Source organism: Octodon degus, unplaced genomic scaffold (assembly GCF_000260255.1).
Source record: "Octodon degus isolate 3935 unplaced genomic scaffold, OctDeg1.0 scaffold00107, whole genome shotgun sequence".
NCBI classification, from domain to species: Eukaryota; Metazoa; Chordata; class Mammalia; order Rodentia; family Octodontidae; genus Octodon; species Octodon degus.
Window position 1 is genome coordinate 8,499,906 of NW_004524683.1, and position 13,870 is coordinate 8,513,775.

The 13,870-nt window shown below is 44.8% G+C and overlaps 3 protein-coding genes and 1 pseudogene across 7 annotated transcripts in view; 1 reads left to right on the forward strand and 3 right to left on the reverse strand.

Moving 5' to 3' along the window:
- Positions 1–2,130, forward strand: part of Prdx1 (peroxiredoxin 1) — an 11,608-nt gene extending 9,478 nt beyond the window's left edge. For 2 of the 4 annotated variants that reach the window (XM_023724196.1, XM_004639187.2), the window contains exon 6: positions 1,961–2,129. In XM_023724196.1, the coding sequence (XP_023579964.1) occupies positions 1,961–2,046 (86 nt within the window). In that variant the 3' untranslated portion in view covers positions 2,047–2,129. Of the gene's footprint in view, positions 1–1,960 lie in introns of all 4 variants that reach the window. The other 2 variants (XM_023724197.1, XM_023724198.1) reach the window with 1 other exon arrangement.
- LOC105743227 lies at positions 275–1,422 on the reverse strand (annotated as a pseudogene).
- A 914-nt stretch (positions 2,131–3,044) lies between the features above and the next one.
- On the reverse strand, positions 3,045–10,739 carry Mmachc (methylmalonic aciduria (cobalamin deficiency) cblC type, with homocystinuria). 2 transcript variants are annotated; one of them, XM_023724193.1, is made up of 4 exons: positions 10,632–10,739; positions 5,616–5,687; positions 4,600–4,752; positions 3,045–3,820 (listed from the first exon to the last, which is right to left on the reverse strand). In XM_023724193.1, the coding sequence occupies exons 1-4, from the start codon at positions 10,710–10,712 to the stop codon at positions 3,389–3,391; spliced, it is 738 nt and encodes a 245-aa protein (XP_023579961.1). In that variant the 5' UTR covers positions 10,713–10,739; the 3' UTR covers positions 3,045–3,388. The 2 variants fall into 2 exon arrangements, with proteins under 2 accessions (XP_023579961.1, XP_004639293.1); XM_004639236.2 differs by having other exon boundaries at positions 5,616–5,810.
- Positions 10,740–11,092: 353 nt separating this feature from the next.
- Positions 11,093–12,243, reverse strand: LOC101565016 (60S ribosomal protein L13-like). The gene is made up of 2 exons (XM_023724194.1): positions 11,863–12,243; positions 11,093–11,372 (listed from the first exon to the last, which is right to left on the reverse strand). Exons 1-2 carry the CDS (start codon positions 12,207–12,209, stop codon positions 11,093–11,095), a joined length of 627 nt encoding a protein of 208 aa, XP_023579962.1. The 5' UTR covers positions 12,210–12,243.
- Positions 12,244–13,870: the final 1,627 nt, after the last annotated feature.

The window sequence follows — 13,870 nt, forward strand, 5'->3', positions numbered from 1 at the left end:
GTGTGTGTGTGTGGCCAGCTCAGCCCACCAGGGAGCAGGCTGGCTGGCATGTGGTGCTGGGGGATTGAACCGCGGTCCCTGTGCTTTGCCAAGTTTGTTCTAAGTATGTGCTTTAGACCACTGGGCCATCTCACCAACCCCAACAATTAACTTTTATTAATGATTATTTGAATTAGTTCACCATGTATAAGGACTATAATCCTTATCCAGTCAGTTTACACATGGAATGAAGTCAAGTCACCAATGATTAGCTCTCAGGCAGTACATACACAAGGCTCTGGGTTTAACTCTGAATAAAGCAAGAGTCAAGATCATTGTTGCTCTGCCAACCAGTCCCAGGTATGCAGGGCTATGAATCTGGATGAACCATGGAGAACTGCCAATTGAATAAATCACAGGGCAAAACAGTCCATTTTTCCATTTTATGTCATGTATCAATTTTCTTTGCCAACATCTTAAAATTTGTTTTTATACCTTTCAACTCCAGGCCCATGTTTAAACAGAATCCTGTAAGAATAAAAGGTATCTTCACGTACCACCACCTTCTATGACATTCACGTTTATCTCCTTTTCAGATCTTTCTGCCCTCTGTCCGTTATTTCTGGCCTTAGAAACTCTCTTTGTAGACAAAGCAGCTTCTTTATTCTTCTCTTTTGGTAAACACACATTCATCTTGCTTGAAAATTCAGAACTTATAATGAAACAACTCTCCTCTACTAATTTGATATCACATGCATCATGTTCAAGATGTGTTGTCTCATCTTCTGCTCCTGACTCTTCAATAGGAGAAATGGAGCCGTCATCATCCAAGTATTTGTATCTACGACTATCAAGGTCGTCTTTTTCTAAATCCTCACCAACATTCATTTGTTTCAGTGATTCCTTAAGGTGGTATTCGTACTCCAGTTTTTCAATATAGTTAAAAAATCCTCTTGCAACAGCTTGCTCAAAACTTAAAATCTTCCTCCAAGGTAATGGTTTCCTTCCATCCTCAGACTGTAAAATTGGAAACGTAGGTCCTTTTTCTTTGATTTGTTTTTTATCTGTTTGATCTTCTAGTGTTTTCCTTTCCTTTTGGTCTTCCTCTTGGTGTTAATTTTGGCTTGTATTTCCTCTTCTTACGTTTCTTCTTGAATCTTTCAAAAATAGCCTTCAAAGTCAATGGTCTTGGTTCTATGGATGAGTCACTGGATGAATCTGTTTGAATATTCTCAGGTATATGAACCAGTTTCTTCACAGGTTTTCTTTGAGTCCGTTTAGGTAAGGAAGGTGCACATTGTGTTTTAAATAAGCTGCTACCCGATGAAGAGCTATCACTTTGATTTTCAATTTCTACAGCTGCATCAGATGTCATATAGTTAACAGGATCCATTCCTGATTTTTCCATCACTTTTTCTTGGTCTTAAAGAATTTCTGCTTCTACTGCGCCACCAGAAAGCGGCCAGAGGATTTTTAAATTAAAGGCCAGCCTAAACTAGGTAGTGAAACCTTGTGTCCAAGGAGAAAAAAAACCCCAACATATTTGAAGTTGCTACTTTTATTTTTTTAATTAATTTATTTTATTTATTTTTTTTTTTGTGTGTGTGTGTGTGGCCAGCTCAGCCCACCAGGGGGCAGGGCCGGCTGGCATGTGGTGCTGGAGATTGAACCGCGGTCCCTGTGCTTTAGCTAAGCTTGTTCTAAGTAGGTGCTTTAGACCACTGAGCCATCTCACCAGCCCCGTTACTTAATTTTAAATGTTAGGTATATGAAGAAATTAGATACAAATATGCTAGTGCTGTGAAGATTAATGTTTATAAAGTAATTAACTTGACACTGAAAGGATGGTTGAGAAATTGCATCGAAAGTTTTCTGTCCTGAGACGGAATGCTCAGATTGATTGTGAGGTAGCCCACTGTCCATAGGAATAGGGTGGTACATAACAGCGAGGGTAGTAATGAGTTGTTCCTTTCTCTTGCAGTGTGCCCAGCTGGGTGGAAGCCTGGCAGTGATACCATCAAGCCAGATGTCCAGAAAAGCAAAGAGTATTTCTCTAAGCAGAAGTGAGCAGTGGGCCAAGAGAACAAAATCTCTTTTGTACATTTTTTTTTTTTTTCATGCTTTAAACACGATTTGTGTGACAATGTGTTTTTCCTGTAGGGGTTGGGAAACCATCTTCCACTGGTGATAATGGCCTGAGCTGGATTTAGTAGTGGACCATATGAAAATGATAATATGTGATGTCCCAATAGCAGTGCCAAGGCCATTCGTTGACCTTTTGTAGTGCCTATTAAAACTCGGAATTGAGATGTTGGTGATTTTTTGTTTTAATGAGATAATAACTTGGATTATCCCTGCAGGGGGAAAAAAAATTGAGAGCTGCCTCAGAATTAGAATTCCAAAAAAAAAAGAATTATATTGGGCGGGTCTGGTGCAAGGTCTTGAGTTTGATCCTGATCTTCCCCTCCCCCCAAAAAAATTGTTTTGGAAAATGCAGGTAGACCCAAGGAATGGTGTTAGTACTCTTGTAATGTTACATACCAGGTTACAATTTATGGCTTTAGTGAGATTGTTTCTGATATTTTTTCTTGCAGAACCAGGGATTGAACTCAGGCCCTTACGCTTTCCAGGGAAGCGCTTATTCTACTGAGCCATCTCCCCGGAATAGAGATTACTTATATATCGTTTTGTTTTTGGGTTTTTTTTTTGGCAGAACTGGCAATTGAACTCAGGCCCCTGCTCTTGCCAGGCAAGCACTTATTCCACTGAGCCATCTCCCTGGCCCCTTTTATCATTAATACAACTGGAAGGGCTGCCTGGGAACCAGAAGTTTGACATCTTATGACAAAAGCCTTGTACCTGCCCTATAAAAGAGAACTGAAACTTTAGTCCCTTTGGAACTGAATGGAAGATGGCATTGGTATCCTTGGGTGGAAGTTAATGAGTCTTTTGCTTCATGCCTCCTTTTATCACATGGCCTTCATGTTGTATTTTGTCTACCTTCCATGTAACAGACCAGACCTATAAACAATGCAGGATTCTTGGGCTTTTAGTGATAGCCAACATACTTCAAAAAAAAATTTTTTTTATTGTACTGAGATTGAACTTGGGACATTTCCCTTGCCCACCAGCATACTCTTAGGTGCTTCTAAGTGCCTTAGATAGTTGGTTTATAACTCGAGGTGGTCATTAGGGGTCGTCACCCCCAGGCCCTAACTAACCTTGGGAGGACTGGGAGACCAAAACAGGCTATCTTCTAGATGGGTCTTTGACCAGCCCTTGAAACCTAAAATGAACTTTATTCTTCATTGAAGATATCTTTACCCAAAGGAGTTATTTCCTATAGGAACTAAAACTTTGCTGTGCCAAGGCCAATTAAGTCCTGGTAAGCAGCAGGATAAATGGGTTCCTACAGGGGTTGATGGTACCAAGGGCCAGGGGATCCAGGTGGTGAGACACTGGGGCTGAGCCAGCTTCTACCTTTGGGTAGCTTATGTGGCTTCTCAGTTAGCTTAGTAAGGGGAAGTTCAAGGGGTGTGTTAGGCTTCTCAGAGGGTGGGGTTAAGCCTAATAGGGCCAGGCGTTGGGCAGGTGGTGTGGAAAAGTAGGCTTTTTGTTCTTCTGAGTATCGCTCCTGGGGCTTCACAGCATCCCGGTAAGTCCAGTCTCTCCAGTGGAAATTGAAGTTCTCAAGCAGGGTAATTCGGTCAGCTCTTGCAGGCACACAGTCAGGGGGCTTTCTGGGCAGTAGATCTGGTGCTTGGATCCCTGGCAGCAACACCACCCCTCGAATGGCAAACCAGCCTCCAAATCGGGGATGTATGCACACGCCTGCTATGTGCTGGGGATAACAGGAAAAGCAATCTCAATGGAGGTTACCTTGTCACCATTTCTAACTACTATTCCTGCAAATCACTTCATCACTTACCTTCCACTCAACATATACTGACTCCATACACTCCCCCTTGAACTAGGGGGCTTAGCAAGTATTCTACCATTGAGTATCCTTTCCCCTTTAAATTGTAGGACAGCCTTCTTGGCTAACTGCCCTGGTTGGCCTTGGACTTTACATCCTGCTTCAGGCTCCTGAGTGTTTGGGATTACGGGTGTGTGCAACTGTCCCCAATTGGAGCACTTGGATAAAGTCATGCTAAGGAAGTGCTCCCTCAAGCTGAGCCTCAAATTCTCTAGTCTTGCTGCTTTTTGGTTTCTGCTTTCTTTCCACCTGAGACAGCCCTGAAAAGCAGGGTTTTAAAGACTAATAGAAAGTTTGCTTTTTTATTTTCAGTTTTTCAAGGTAGAATCTCACTATGTAGTCCAGGCTCACTTTGAACTGAATATAAGATCCTCTGATTCTCCTGCCACAGCCTCCAAGTGCTGGCATTATGGGCATGCAGCATCACCTAGCTAGACCAGGTTTTCTGACCTAATTTGTCTAGGTAAGTTCCAAAAAGCATGTGGTGGGGTGGGTCCCTGGGCCAGGACATTACTCCCTTGTTCTACATTGTATGTGAATTTCATCCAGGGAAAGTGGAATTATGTGGGACCTGATGGGGTAATTTTGAAGAGCCTTTACTCTTTCCCTCAGTATACCCCACTCATTCCCATTTGTCCTCTGACCTGGGACCCCCACGGGTCAGCCTCCACGTCTTGTCGTTGATAGTAATAAGCAGCTCCTGCAACATGGGCTGCTGTCTGGGCCAGGATCTTAGGACGCCGATTGGGGTGCAGCTCATAGTCGGCAATGACTTCCACCTGCAGCTCTGGGAGGCTCTGAGACAAAAGAGAGGCTCCAGTCAGCATAAGAATTGTGCTGGGTATAGTTCAGTAGCATAAGCACCTGCCTGGCAAGCACAAGGTCCTGAGTTTGATCCCTGCTACCGGAAAAATAAAAAACCTATGAAAGCATAAAAGGAGTTGTGGTTTTGTCCTGGAGCCTTAATTTGTGTTTACTAAAGTGGATCTGTCCTTGGAAGTCTTGCTTGAAGGGAATACATGACATTTACATGTGGAGGCTACAAAGTGAAGAAAATTACACATCTTTCTGCGAGGTCTCGTTTCTACACAAGGTGCTCAGTTGGAATCTCAGCGTGGTGACACTCAGCATGTGTACATCTCAGTACATGTGGTGTTGAAATATTGCTCTTCTGGGGGCCTGCTCCTTAGCTCAGTTCTTTTAAGTGGCTGTTTCAACAAAGCAGTCAGGCTCAGGTTGCTGTGGTTCGATCCCCACAACACAAGCCAGCCAAACCTGCCCTGAAGGCATTTGGAAAAAAAAAATACTGCTCTTCTGTAAAGGCCACAAGCACTGCATAAGGCTTGCAAATGTAGGGCAGAGGGGGAAAACAATGCTTGGGCAATTGGCTCATTCCTATTATGATGACTGGCGTCAAGTTTGCAGAGTTGCCCATCATTGTAGGGTAAGTGAGATGAATTTTACACTGAATCTGCTAAAGAGGGTAGAACTTGGGTGTGAGAAAGTGGAAGAGGGTGAAATCACCAAATATCACAGCTGGTTTCAGGTTGTCATGTCACGTGAAGTAGTTCCTAGCTGTAGGTCTAGATCTTGGACTGAGCTATGTGAAGATGGAAGCAGGTGTAGGTTTGAGGGTTGTGTAAAAATGAAGCCTGCTCACCTCTGAAACACGCCTTAGGTGGTAGGCCACACACTGATCCACGGGGTCAGACAGTGGTTGGAGGTGGCGGCTCTGCAAGAATGGTTTGAGGGCCTGGTCAAACATGGCAGGTGTGCTGAGTACCAGGAAGGCCAGGGTAGGTCCTGGCAGGGGCAGGTGGAAGGCTGAAGGCAGAAGTTCATTGTACCAGGCCACCTGGAATAGAAATAAAACCTCAGGCCAGGCCAGAGAGCTCGCTTAGGCCTTAGCCAAGTCCATATCTAGCTGAGTATCCATGTTTCATACATTTTGCCCCAGCCTCCATCTCATTGGATAAATTTTTGGTGATGATGTATCATGTATACACAGTATATGAGCAACTCATCCGAATTTGACAGGCTGGCCTTGAGATCACTTTGTAGCCCAGGCTGGTCTCAAACTCACAATGATCCTCTTGCCTCAGCTTCCCAAGTGCTGGGATTACAGGCATGCACCACCATGCCCAGCTTTTTTTGTTTTGTTTTGGACAGGGAAATAAAATAGGCAGAGGGCTAGGGATATAGCTTAGTTGGCAGAGTACTTGCTTGGTATATACGAACCCCTGGGTTCAACCCCTTGCACTCCAAAAGTAGAACAGAGCCGGTCATAGTGAGCCATGCCAGAAATCTCTGCATTTGGGAGGCTGAGGAAGGAGGATCATTGAAGGATGGTAAGAGGGAGAAACTTCTGGGGTTTTTTGGTGGGGATGGTTTGAGATAGAAACTCACTGTGCAGTTCAAGCTGCCCTTGAACTCACTATATAGTCCAGGCTGGCCTGGAACTTGTGGAGATCTTCCTGACTCACCTTCCTGAATGCTGGGATTATAGGCATGTGCCAGCATGCCTGGCAATACTGAGTTTTTATTTTATTTATTTTTAAAAAAATATTTATTGTGTGTGTGTGTGTGTGTGTGTGTGTGGCCAGCTCAGCCCACCAGGGGGCGGGGCTGGCTGGCATGTGGTGCTAGGGGATTGAACCGCAGTCCCTGTGCTTTGCTTAGCTTAGCTTGTTCTAAGTAGGTGTTTTAGACCACTGAGCCATCTCACCAGCCCCAATACTGAGTTTTTAGCGTTTAAAAAATACATAAAATGCACACTGGGCATAGTGATGCATGCCTATAATCCCAGCACTGGGGAAGCTGAGGCAGGATAATCACCATGATTTTGAGGCCAGCCTTGGCTAAATAGTGAATTTATGGCTAGCCTAAACTGAGAAGTGAGACCTCTGAAAGAAAGGAAAAACAGTCAAAACAAAACAAACCTCATTGCTTTCTATTTATATTACTGTCTATGCCCATAATATTTTCTTTTAATTTTCTATCTATCTATCTTTTTTGGGGGGAGGCTGGCTCAGCAGCATGTGATGCTGGGGATCAAAGTGTGGTCCCCTGCATCTGCCTAAGCTTGCTTAATCAGGTGCTTTAGACTGCTAAGCTATCTTACCAGCCCCTATTAGTGCATACTTGTACACAATAGTCTATTCATTTTGGGGAATTGGGGCCCAGGGAGATAGCTCAGTTAGCACTTGCCTGGTAAGCAGATGGTCCTGAGTTCAATCCCCAGTATTGCAAACAAAACAAAACAAAACAAAAAATTTCGGGAATTGGTACCTCTATTATCATATCTTAACCATTTTCTATCCCTTCCCTCCTCAGCCCCACTGTATATTTTATTTTATTTTTTTTTTAACTTTTAAAAATTTTTTATAGTCTACAGGGTCTATTACACAGCTTGGACTTGTAGTGATCCTCCTGTTTTCAGTCTCCCAAGCACTGGGATTACAGGTGCGCCACCGGGTTCAGTCTCAATCGCTGTCTCAGCACACTCTGGGGGGTAAGGCCAGCATGGCTTGCTGCGGATCAAACGTGGGTCCCTGTGCCTACCTAAGCAGGTGCTTTAGCCCAGTGAGCTATCTGGCTGGCCCTCCCATAGTATATTTTATTTTTTTCTCCATAATTTTATTGAGAAACAAATAGCAATGAGACAGTTTCAAATCAAATTGGTATCATTGTATATTTTAAATAGAGGTTACACGGTAAAGAAAGGCACAGGTAGAAAAGTACAGAGCCTGTGTGTAGAAAAACAAACAGTAGTTTGACAGAGGAGAAAGGTCTATATCAGAGAACAGAGACTAAGCTGGAGACTGAGGAGTGAGACTGTGACTGACCTTGAACACCAATTTAAGGACTATGGATCAATTTGGTGACAATGAAGAACCACTGAAGATTTAAAGTAAAGTGAGGGGGCCAGGGAGACAGCTCAGTAGACTAAACACTTGCCTGGTAAGTGCAAGGGCCTGAGTTTAATCCCTGGATTCCGCAAAAACAAACAAAGTAAAGTGAGGGGTGGATATGTAGCCGAGTGGTACAGCACTTGCCTAACATGCTTAGTTTGATTCCCAGGACTATAAATAGAAAAGCAAAACAGCAATCAAAATCAAGAGTAGGGACCAGGGAGGTAGCTCAGTAGAATAAATGCTTGCCTGGCAAGTGCAAGGGCCTGAGTTCAATACTTGGTTCCACACACACACACACACACACACACACACACACACACACACACACAGTAAACTGATATGATTAGCTTTAGAAATATCTGGCTGAGGGGCTGTGGATTTGGCTCAGCGGTAGAATGCTTGCCTAGCAAGCTGGAAGCCCTGGGTTCAGTCCTCGGCACCAAAAACAAAAAAAAAGAAATATCGGGGCTGGTGAGATGGCTCAGTGGTCTAAAGCACCTACTTAGAACAAGCTAAGCTAAGCAAAACACAGGGACCACGGTTCAATCCCCCAGCACCACATACCAGCCAGCCCTGCCCCCTGGTGGGCTGAGCTGGCCACACACACACACACACACACAATAAATAAATAAATACACATTAAAAAAAAAAGAAATATCTGGCTGAAGTGTAGAGGAGGGATTAGAGGCAAGATTATAGCAAGGAGGTTATTACAATAACCCAAATGAGTAACAGCAACTGTGACCAGAGCATGGATAGGAGGGATAGAAAGGGATGGATTTGGGAGATTCAGGAGACAAAGATCTTTTTTTTTTCTTGGAACCGAGGATTGAACTCAGGCTCTTGCGCTTGCCAGGCAAGTACTTATTCTACTGAGCTATTTCCCCAGCCCCATGGGGACAAAGATTTTGCTGGGTGAGTCCATGTAGGTTAGGAGAGGTCAGGAGTAGGGGTTCAGACTAAATAGCTGGGCTGCAGCTCACACTGTTCAGTACAACAGTTCTTACTACCCAGACTTTCCAGATAGGCGTTCTCTCTGTCCTCCACATCTGCCATGCATCACTACTTCCATATTTTTACTCACACTGAATTTTGGGATGTTACTCATGCTGGCCTTGAGCTTGCAGGAATCCTCTTTATCTTTGCTGGAGGAGCTTGTCATATATAATTGAATTTCGTTCCCCCATCTGCCTTTGGTCTTTTTGCAGTTCTGGCTTGTCTTGAATTCACTTTGCAACAGCCCATGCTCATGCTGGCCTCAAATTTGAAGCAATCCTCCTGCCTCAGCCTCCTGAGTGTGGGGATTACAGGAGTGCACCATCACACCTGGCAAGTTGAGTATTCAACATGCTAGTCAAATACTCTACCATTAAGCTACATCTCCAGCCCTCACTTTCTTTTTTTCTCTTTTTTTTTTTTTTTTTTTTTTTTTTTTGTCATGTTCTTGCCCAAGCTACATGGAATCTATTGCACCCTTTACATTCTCTGTGCAGCCCTGCTGTGCACCTCTCAGTGGGATGAGTAGGAAGTAAGGCTGTCATTAAGCATCAGGAAATTTAATGTCAAGTTGATTTAACCTTGTGTTTTAAGTATACAACTCAGTGCAGCCAGCACTGATGGGGGGAACTGAACTTATGTAAAAGGACTGGAGATGGGGTGAGGGTAGGTGCCAGAGACTTCTGTGCCAGGCGAGTATTCAGGATTTCTATATTTGGCTCAGTCCTGTTGATTAGCAACATCATGAATTACCCTTCTGTTGCTACAAGGGACAAACCAGCCAATTCTTTCTTCTCTCTTTTCTTCTTTTTCCAATCACAGATTATTGATACATTTTAGATATACATAGGGTCACATTCATAATAGAGAATTTGTATCTGTACATGATATAACTTTTCCCCCCATTCTTCTCCTCTCCCTTCAGCCTCTCCTCCCTTCACCATCTACATACTTTTTTTTTTCCTACACAAGTTTTGTATCCATTTTGTTCCTTTTTTTCTTTCTTAACCTTCCCTTCTCCTCTTCCTTTGTTCCCCTCCCTATTTGAACATTTCTTCCTATTACACAATACCTATTATATATTTTGGTCCTTCTCTACACTTTCAGTTTCTCACACTAGAGAAACAAGTTGGTATTTACACATGTGTGTTCGATTTATTTCACTTTCAAGTACAGTCTTAAGGTGCACCCATTTACCTAGAAATGTCTGGAGCTTATCCTTCTTTATCAGCTAATTATTTTCTTTCTTTCTTGTTTGCTTTTTTGAGATAAGGTTTTACTATGCAGTTCAGGCTGGCCTTGAACTTACAGTGATACTCTTACCTCAGCTTTCCAGTGCTGGGAATACAGATGTGCTCCACCACGCCTGGCCAGCCAATTGTTTCTCGCTCAGTACCAGAAATGCCCTTCCTGTCTTAGTTAACCTAAATCATAGCCATGCCAATCATTCACATCTTGAGGTCTCCTAATTCCATTAGAAGCTTCCAAGGTGATTCAGACCCTATAGGTGCCTTTCTTCTTGTAAATTACGTAGGTGAAAAAGCCACACAGGATACAGGATCGTATGGTGGGAGTAGAAGGCAAATACAACCGCTTCTCTTTCTCTCTCTCTCTTTTTTTTTTAATGCAAGTCCCCGCTGACACACTGTCCCCATCGTTAGCCCAGAAGAGTTTGGGGATAATCAAAAGGCTCCCGAGGCTTCAAACTAGTTGCACCCAGGTCAATCACACACCTCACCCTAGAACTACTGGAGTAATAAACGAACCTGAAAGGGGTAAACCTCGAAGCCAAAAGGGCACAGCGTGTCTTCAACCTTCTGCTTGAGCTCTGCGACAAGCGGATCCATAGCACACGCTGCACACACTACACACAGCACACGCTGAGCTTTCTGGGAAATGAAGTCTTAAGGCCAATTGGGCCGTTATTTTCCACTGCAGCTTGGACTCCATTTCCCTGGAGTGATTGGGGCCAGCAGCCCGCTAAAAAATCGGGTCTGCGCTATGCATCCTGGGACTGGTAGTCCAGTTTTGTTTTGGAACCCATTGTTATAGAGTTTAGAGGACTCGGTGTCCCGACAGGCTTCTTGGTGGGGGTGTGAACGCATGTATTCTTCCTTGGAAATGTTAGGTCGGTCTCCTCCAGCGCTGTTTGTCTTTAAAAGAGGCGGACTTTTTTTTTTTTTTTTTTGGCTTTTCGGAGCATTTATTACAAGATCCCAACAGTGTTTTATTTTTTCTTCTCAACATCCTGCACTGCGGCTTCCTTGGCTCTCTTGGCCCGGATGCCAAAGAGCCGGGCGTTGGCACGGGCCATGCGCAGACTGGCGAATGCCTTGAAGTTCTTTTCCTCCTCTGTGATGACCCTGGCCTTCTCCTTCTTGTAGACATTCCTGATGGGCATCACAGGTCCTGTCAGCTGGGCGGCCAACATGAGTTCTTCAGCCGAGCTGTCTCCCTTTTGGGGGGCCGATGGCTTCCTGGGGAAGAGGATGAGCTTGGAGCAGTACTTGTAATGGGCTAACTCACATTTTAGGCTATGTGGGTGTGAATCTTGTGCTTTCTGTTGTAAATGCATACCCACCCATTGTTTTAGATTGTTTAGTAAATAGTGGCTGTTACCCATAGTTTGCTAGATAAAACTCACCAATACCTTTAAACAAAGGCTTCTAACTCCTTGTAACCTTCAGGCTATGCAAGGCTGCCTGCAGGTACTCAGGTGCAAATTAACCAGAAACTGAAACAACAGCCCCAGAAAATGTAGTTCAAGTCCTGGTCCCAATCACTCTAAAAGCTTTATTTTGTGTCAGACAGTAAATTTGCTTATCAAACGCAATGTGATTCCAAGGTTTAAAACCCCTTCCTGCTTCTTGGGCTGCCGCCCTTTCGGTCCTCTCCTGCGTGAGAGCAGACTGGGGGGCCCTGAGCTCAGTAATAAACGGCTTTCCAAATTCCAACCTGGCTGATCTGGTTCCTATTCTGAGTGACCCATAACAGTACTCTTTCAGCCGCTGCACGTTGGCCTGCAGGGACTCGGTGGATTTGTTCCGCCGCCTCGGGTCCACCGAGATGCCAATGGTCCGGGCCACCTTCTTGTGAATACCGGCCACCCGCAGCTCCTCCAGGCTGAAGCCCCTGCCGGCTCGGACCTTGGTGTGGTAGCGCATGGTGGGGCAGCGCACGATGGGCCCGGACGCGGGGCGCGGGGCAATGCGGCGCGCTTTGGCCTGCCGGGCCTTGCGCCGGCGGATCTTCCGAGCTGGCTGGTTGAACCACGTAGCCACACGCCGCTGCCAGTCCTTGTGGAAGTGGGGCTTCAGAATCATGCCATTCCGGCTGGGCGCCATGACTGCCTCTTAGGCCGCGGATCGGCGGAACCAAAAGGCAAAAGAGGCGGACTTTTAAGGTATCCTGTTGTCTAAAGTCACACTTTCGCCTCAGGTTCCAGTGTTTGAATTTAGCGGCGGCAGTAAATACTGACACAAATTTCGCATGGTGGCGCCAGTCTCGGCACCTCTTCCAGTGGTTTGATATCTGCGTTTGAGGGCATTCCGATTTCTTCCCGAAAAAAAAAGATAAAAATAAATAAATAAATAAAAATAGGGGCCGGGGAGATGGCTCAGTAGAATAAGCGCTTCCTTGGCAAGCGCAAGGGCCTGAGTTCAATCCCCGGTTCCGGAAAAAAAAAAAAAGGATTTCCTCCCGGTTCCGAAGAACGCCACTGCCTTGCCTAGTGCCTGTCAGAGTCGCAGTTTTGGTTTGATATTGCATCTCTGTCCCTGACATTGCATTCTCACTCACCTCCTTCCATTCTAATGCTGTGGCCCTTCCTGGGCCCCGGTTATACTCTGTTGGGAGAGCAAGGATAGGAGAAGCTAGGGAGTTAAAAACCCCTGCCACAAAATGAGTAGGAACCTGAGCTGGTCTGAGAAGCTCGATGAGTTTCTGAAAGCAACTGATGGAAATGTAGCTTGGATGAAGGTGAGGAAGCACAGGTCGTTGTTTGTAGGTGTGACAGGTTAAAAGACACTCAGAATTCACTGGCCTGTGCGACTATTTGTTTTGTAGCAGAGGCTGTATGCCCTGCTGGTTTACAACACAGATAATTACTGTCTCCTTTTAATCCCCAGCTCTCTCTCTCTCTCTCTCTCTCTCTCTCTCTCTCTCTCTCTCTCTCTATTTTGGTGGAACCGGGGTTTGAACTCAGGCCCTTGCGCTTGCCAGGGAAGTGCTTATTCCACTGAGCCATCTCCCCGGCCCCAAGCCTTTTCTCTTTTCAAGGTCTGCCCTCTTTTATTTGTTTATTTTTATTCTTTTTTACTTTTGGAGGAACCGGGGATGTACCTCAGGTGCTTTTTAATTTTCTTTTTTCAGTTTTTATTTTTAGATCTGCCTTCTCGGCATACCTGTACCATTCAGTATTCCTTGCAAATTCCAACCCTTTGCTGAGCTCTTTTCTCAAACATTCTGTTCTCCCACAATTCTTTCCCACACAGACCTTGCCCTTGCACCTTCTTTATTCTCTCACAGGAGAGCTGACTGGAACCTAGATTTCCTCTTGTCATTTGCCTCCCTGGTTAGGAGCCCAAACTCATCAGCCATGACTCAAGACGCTTTCCTTGTTCTCGAGAGTCTCAGTGGGGCTGAAGCCTCTAAGCCACCCTCTCTCTGGAATGAATTTACTATTCTCTGATCCCAGTTTCACTCTCAGGCTCAGGTGAGGCTTGGGATTATAGGTTTGTATATATGGTGCATGTATGAGATAAGAATACCAGGGTTGGATAAGCCTCTTACACAGTAGCTCCTGTGTTTTTTTTCCCCCCTTGGGTAGGTGACTGAAGAACTGAAGCAGGCTGTACAGGGCCTGCTGAAGCATTAACAGCAGCCAATGTACAAGATCAGTGCCCTGAAAGATATCAGGTCAGATTTTCTTTTCTTTATGCACACAGTATGTTTTGTTTTAATGATTTTTTTTTTTTTTTTTTTTGGAGATAGGGTCTTCCTTTGT

What these genes read in the sequence shown, in the direction of transcription:
- Mmachc (XM_004639236.2), bottom strand. Translation starts at nt 10,712, where the DNA reads ATGGATCCGCTTGTCGCAGAGCTCAAGCAGAAGGTTGAAGACACGCTG. An exon ending in ACCTAAGGCGTGTTTCAGAG is followed by an intron (nt 4,753 to 5,615) that starts GTGAGCAGGCTT and finishes CTTTTGTCTCAG; the next exon opens with AGCCTCCCAGAGCTGCAGGT. An exon ending in CTGACCCGTGGGGGTCCCAG is followed by an intron (nt 3,821 to 4,599) that starts GTCAGAGGACAA and finishes TGTTATCCCCAG; the next exon opens with CACATAGCAGGCGTGTGCAT.
- LOC101565016 (XM_023724194.1), bottom strand. Translation starts at nt 12,209, where the DNA reads ATGGCGCCCAGCCGGAATGGCATGATTCTGAAGCCCCACTTCCACAAG. An exon ending in AACGTGCAGCGGCTGAAAGA is followed by an intron (nt 11,373 to 11,862) that starts GTACTGTTATGG and finishes AGCCCATTACAA; the next exon opens with GTACTGCTCCAAGCTCATCC.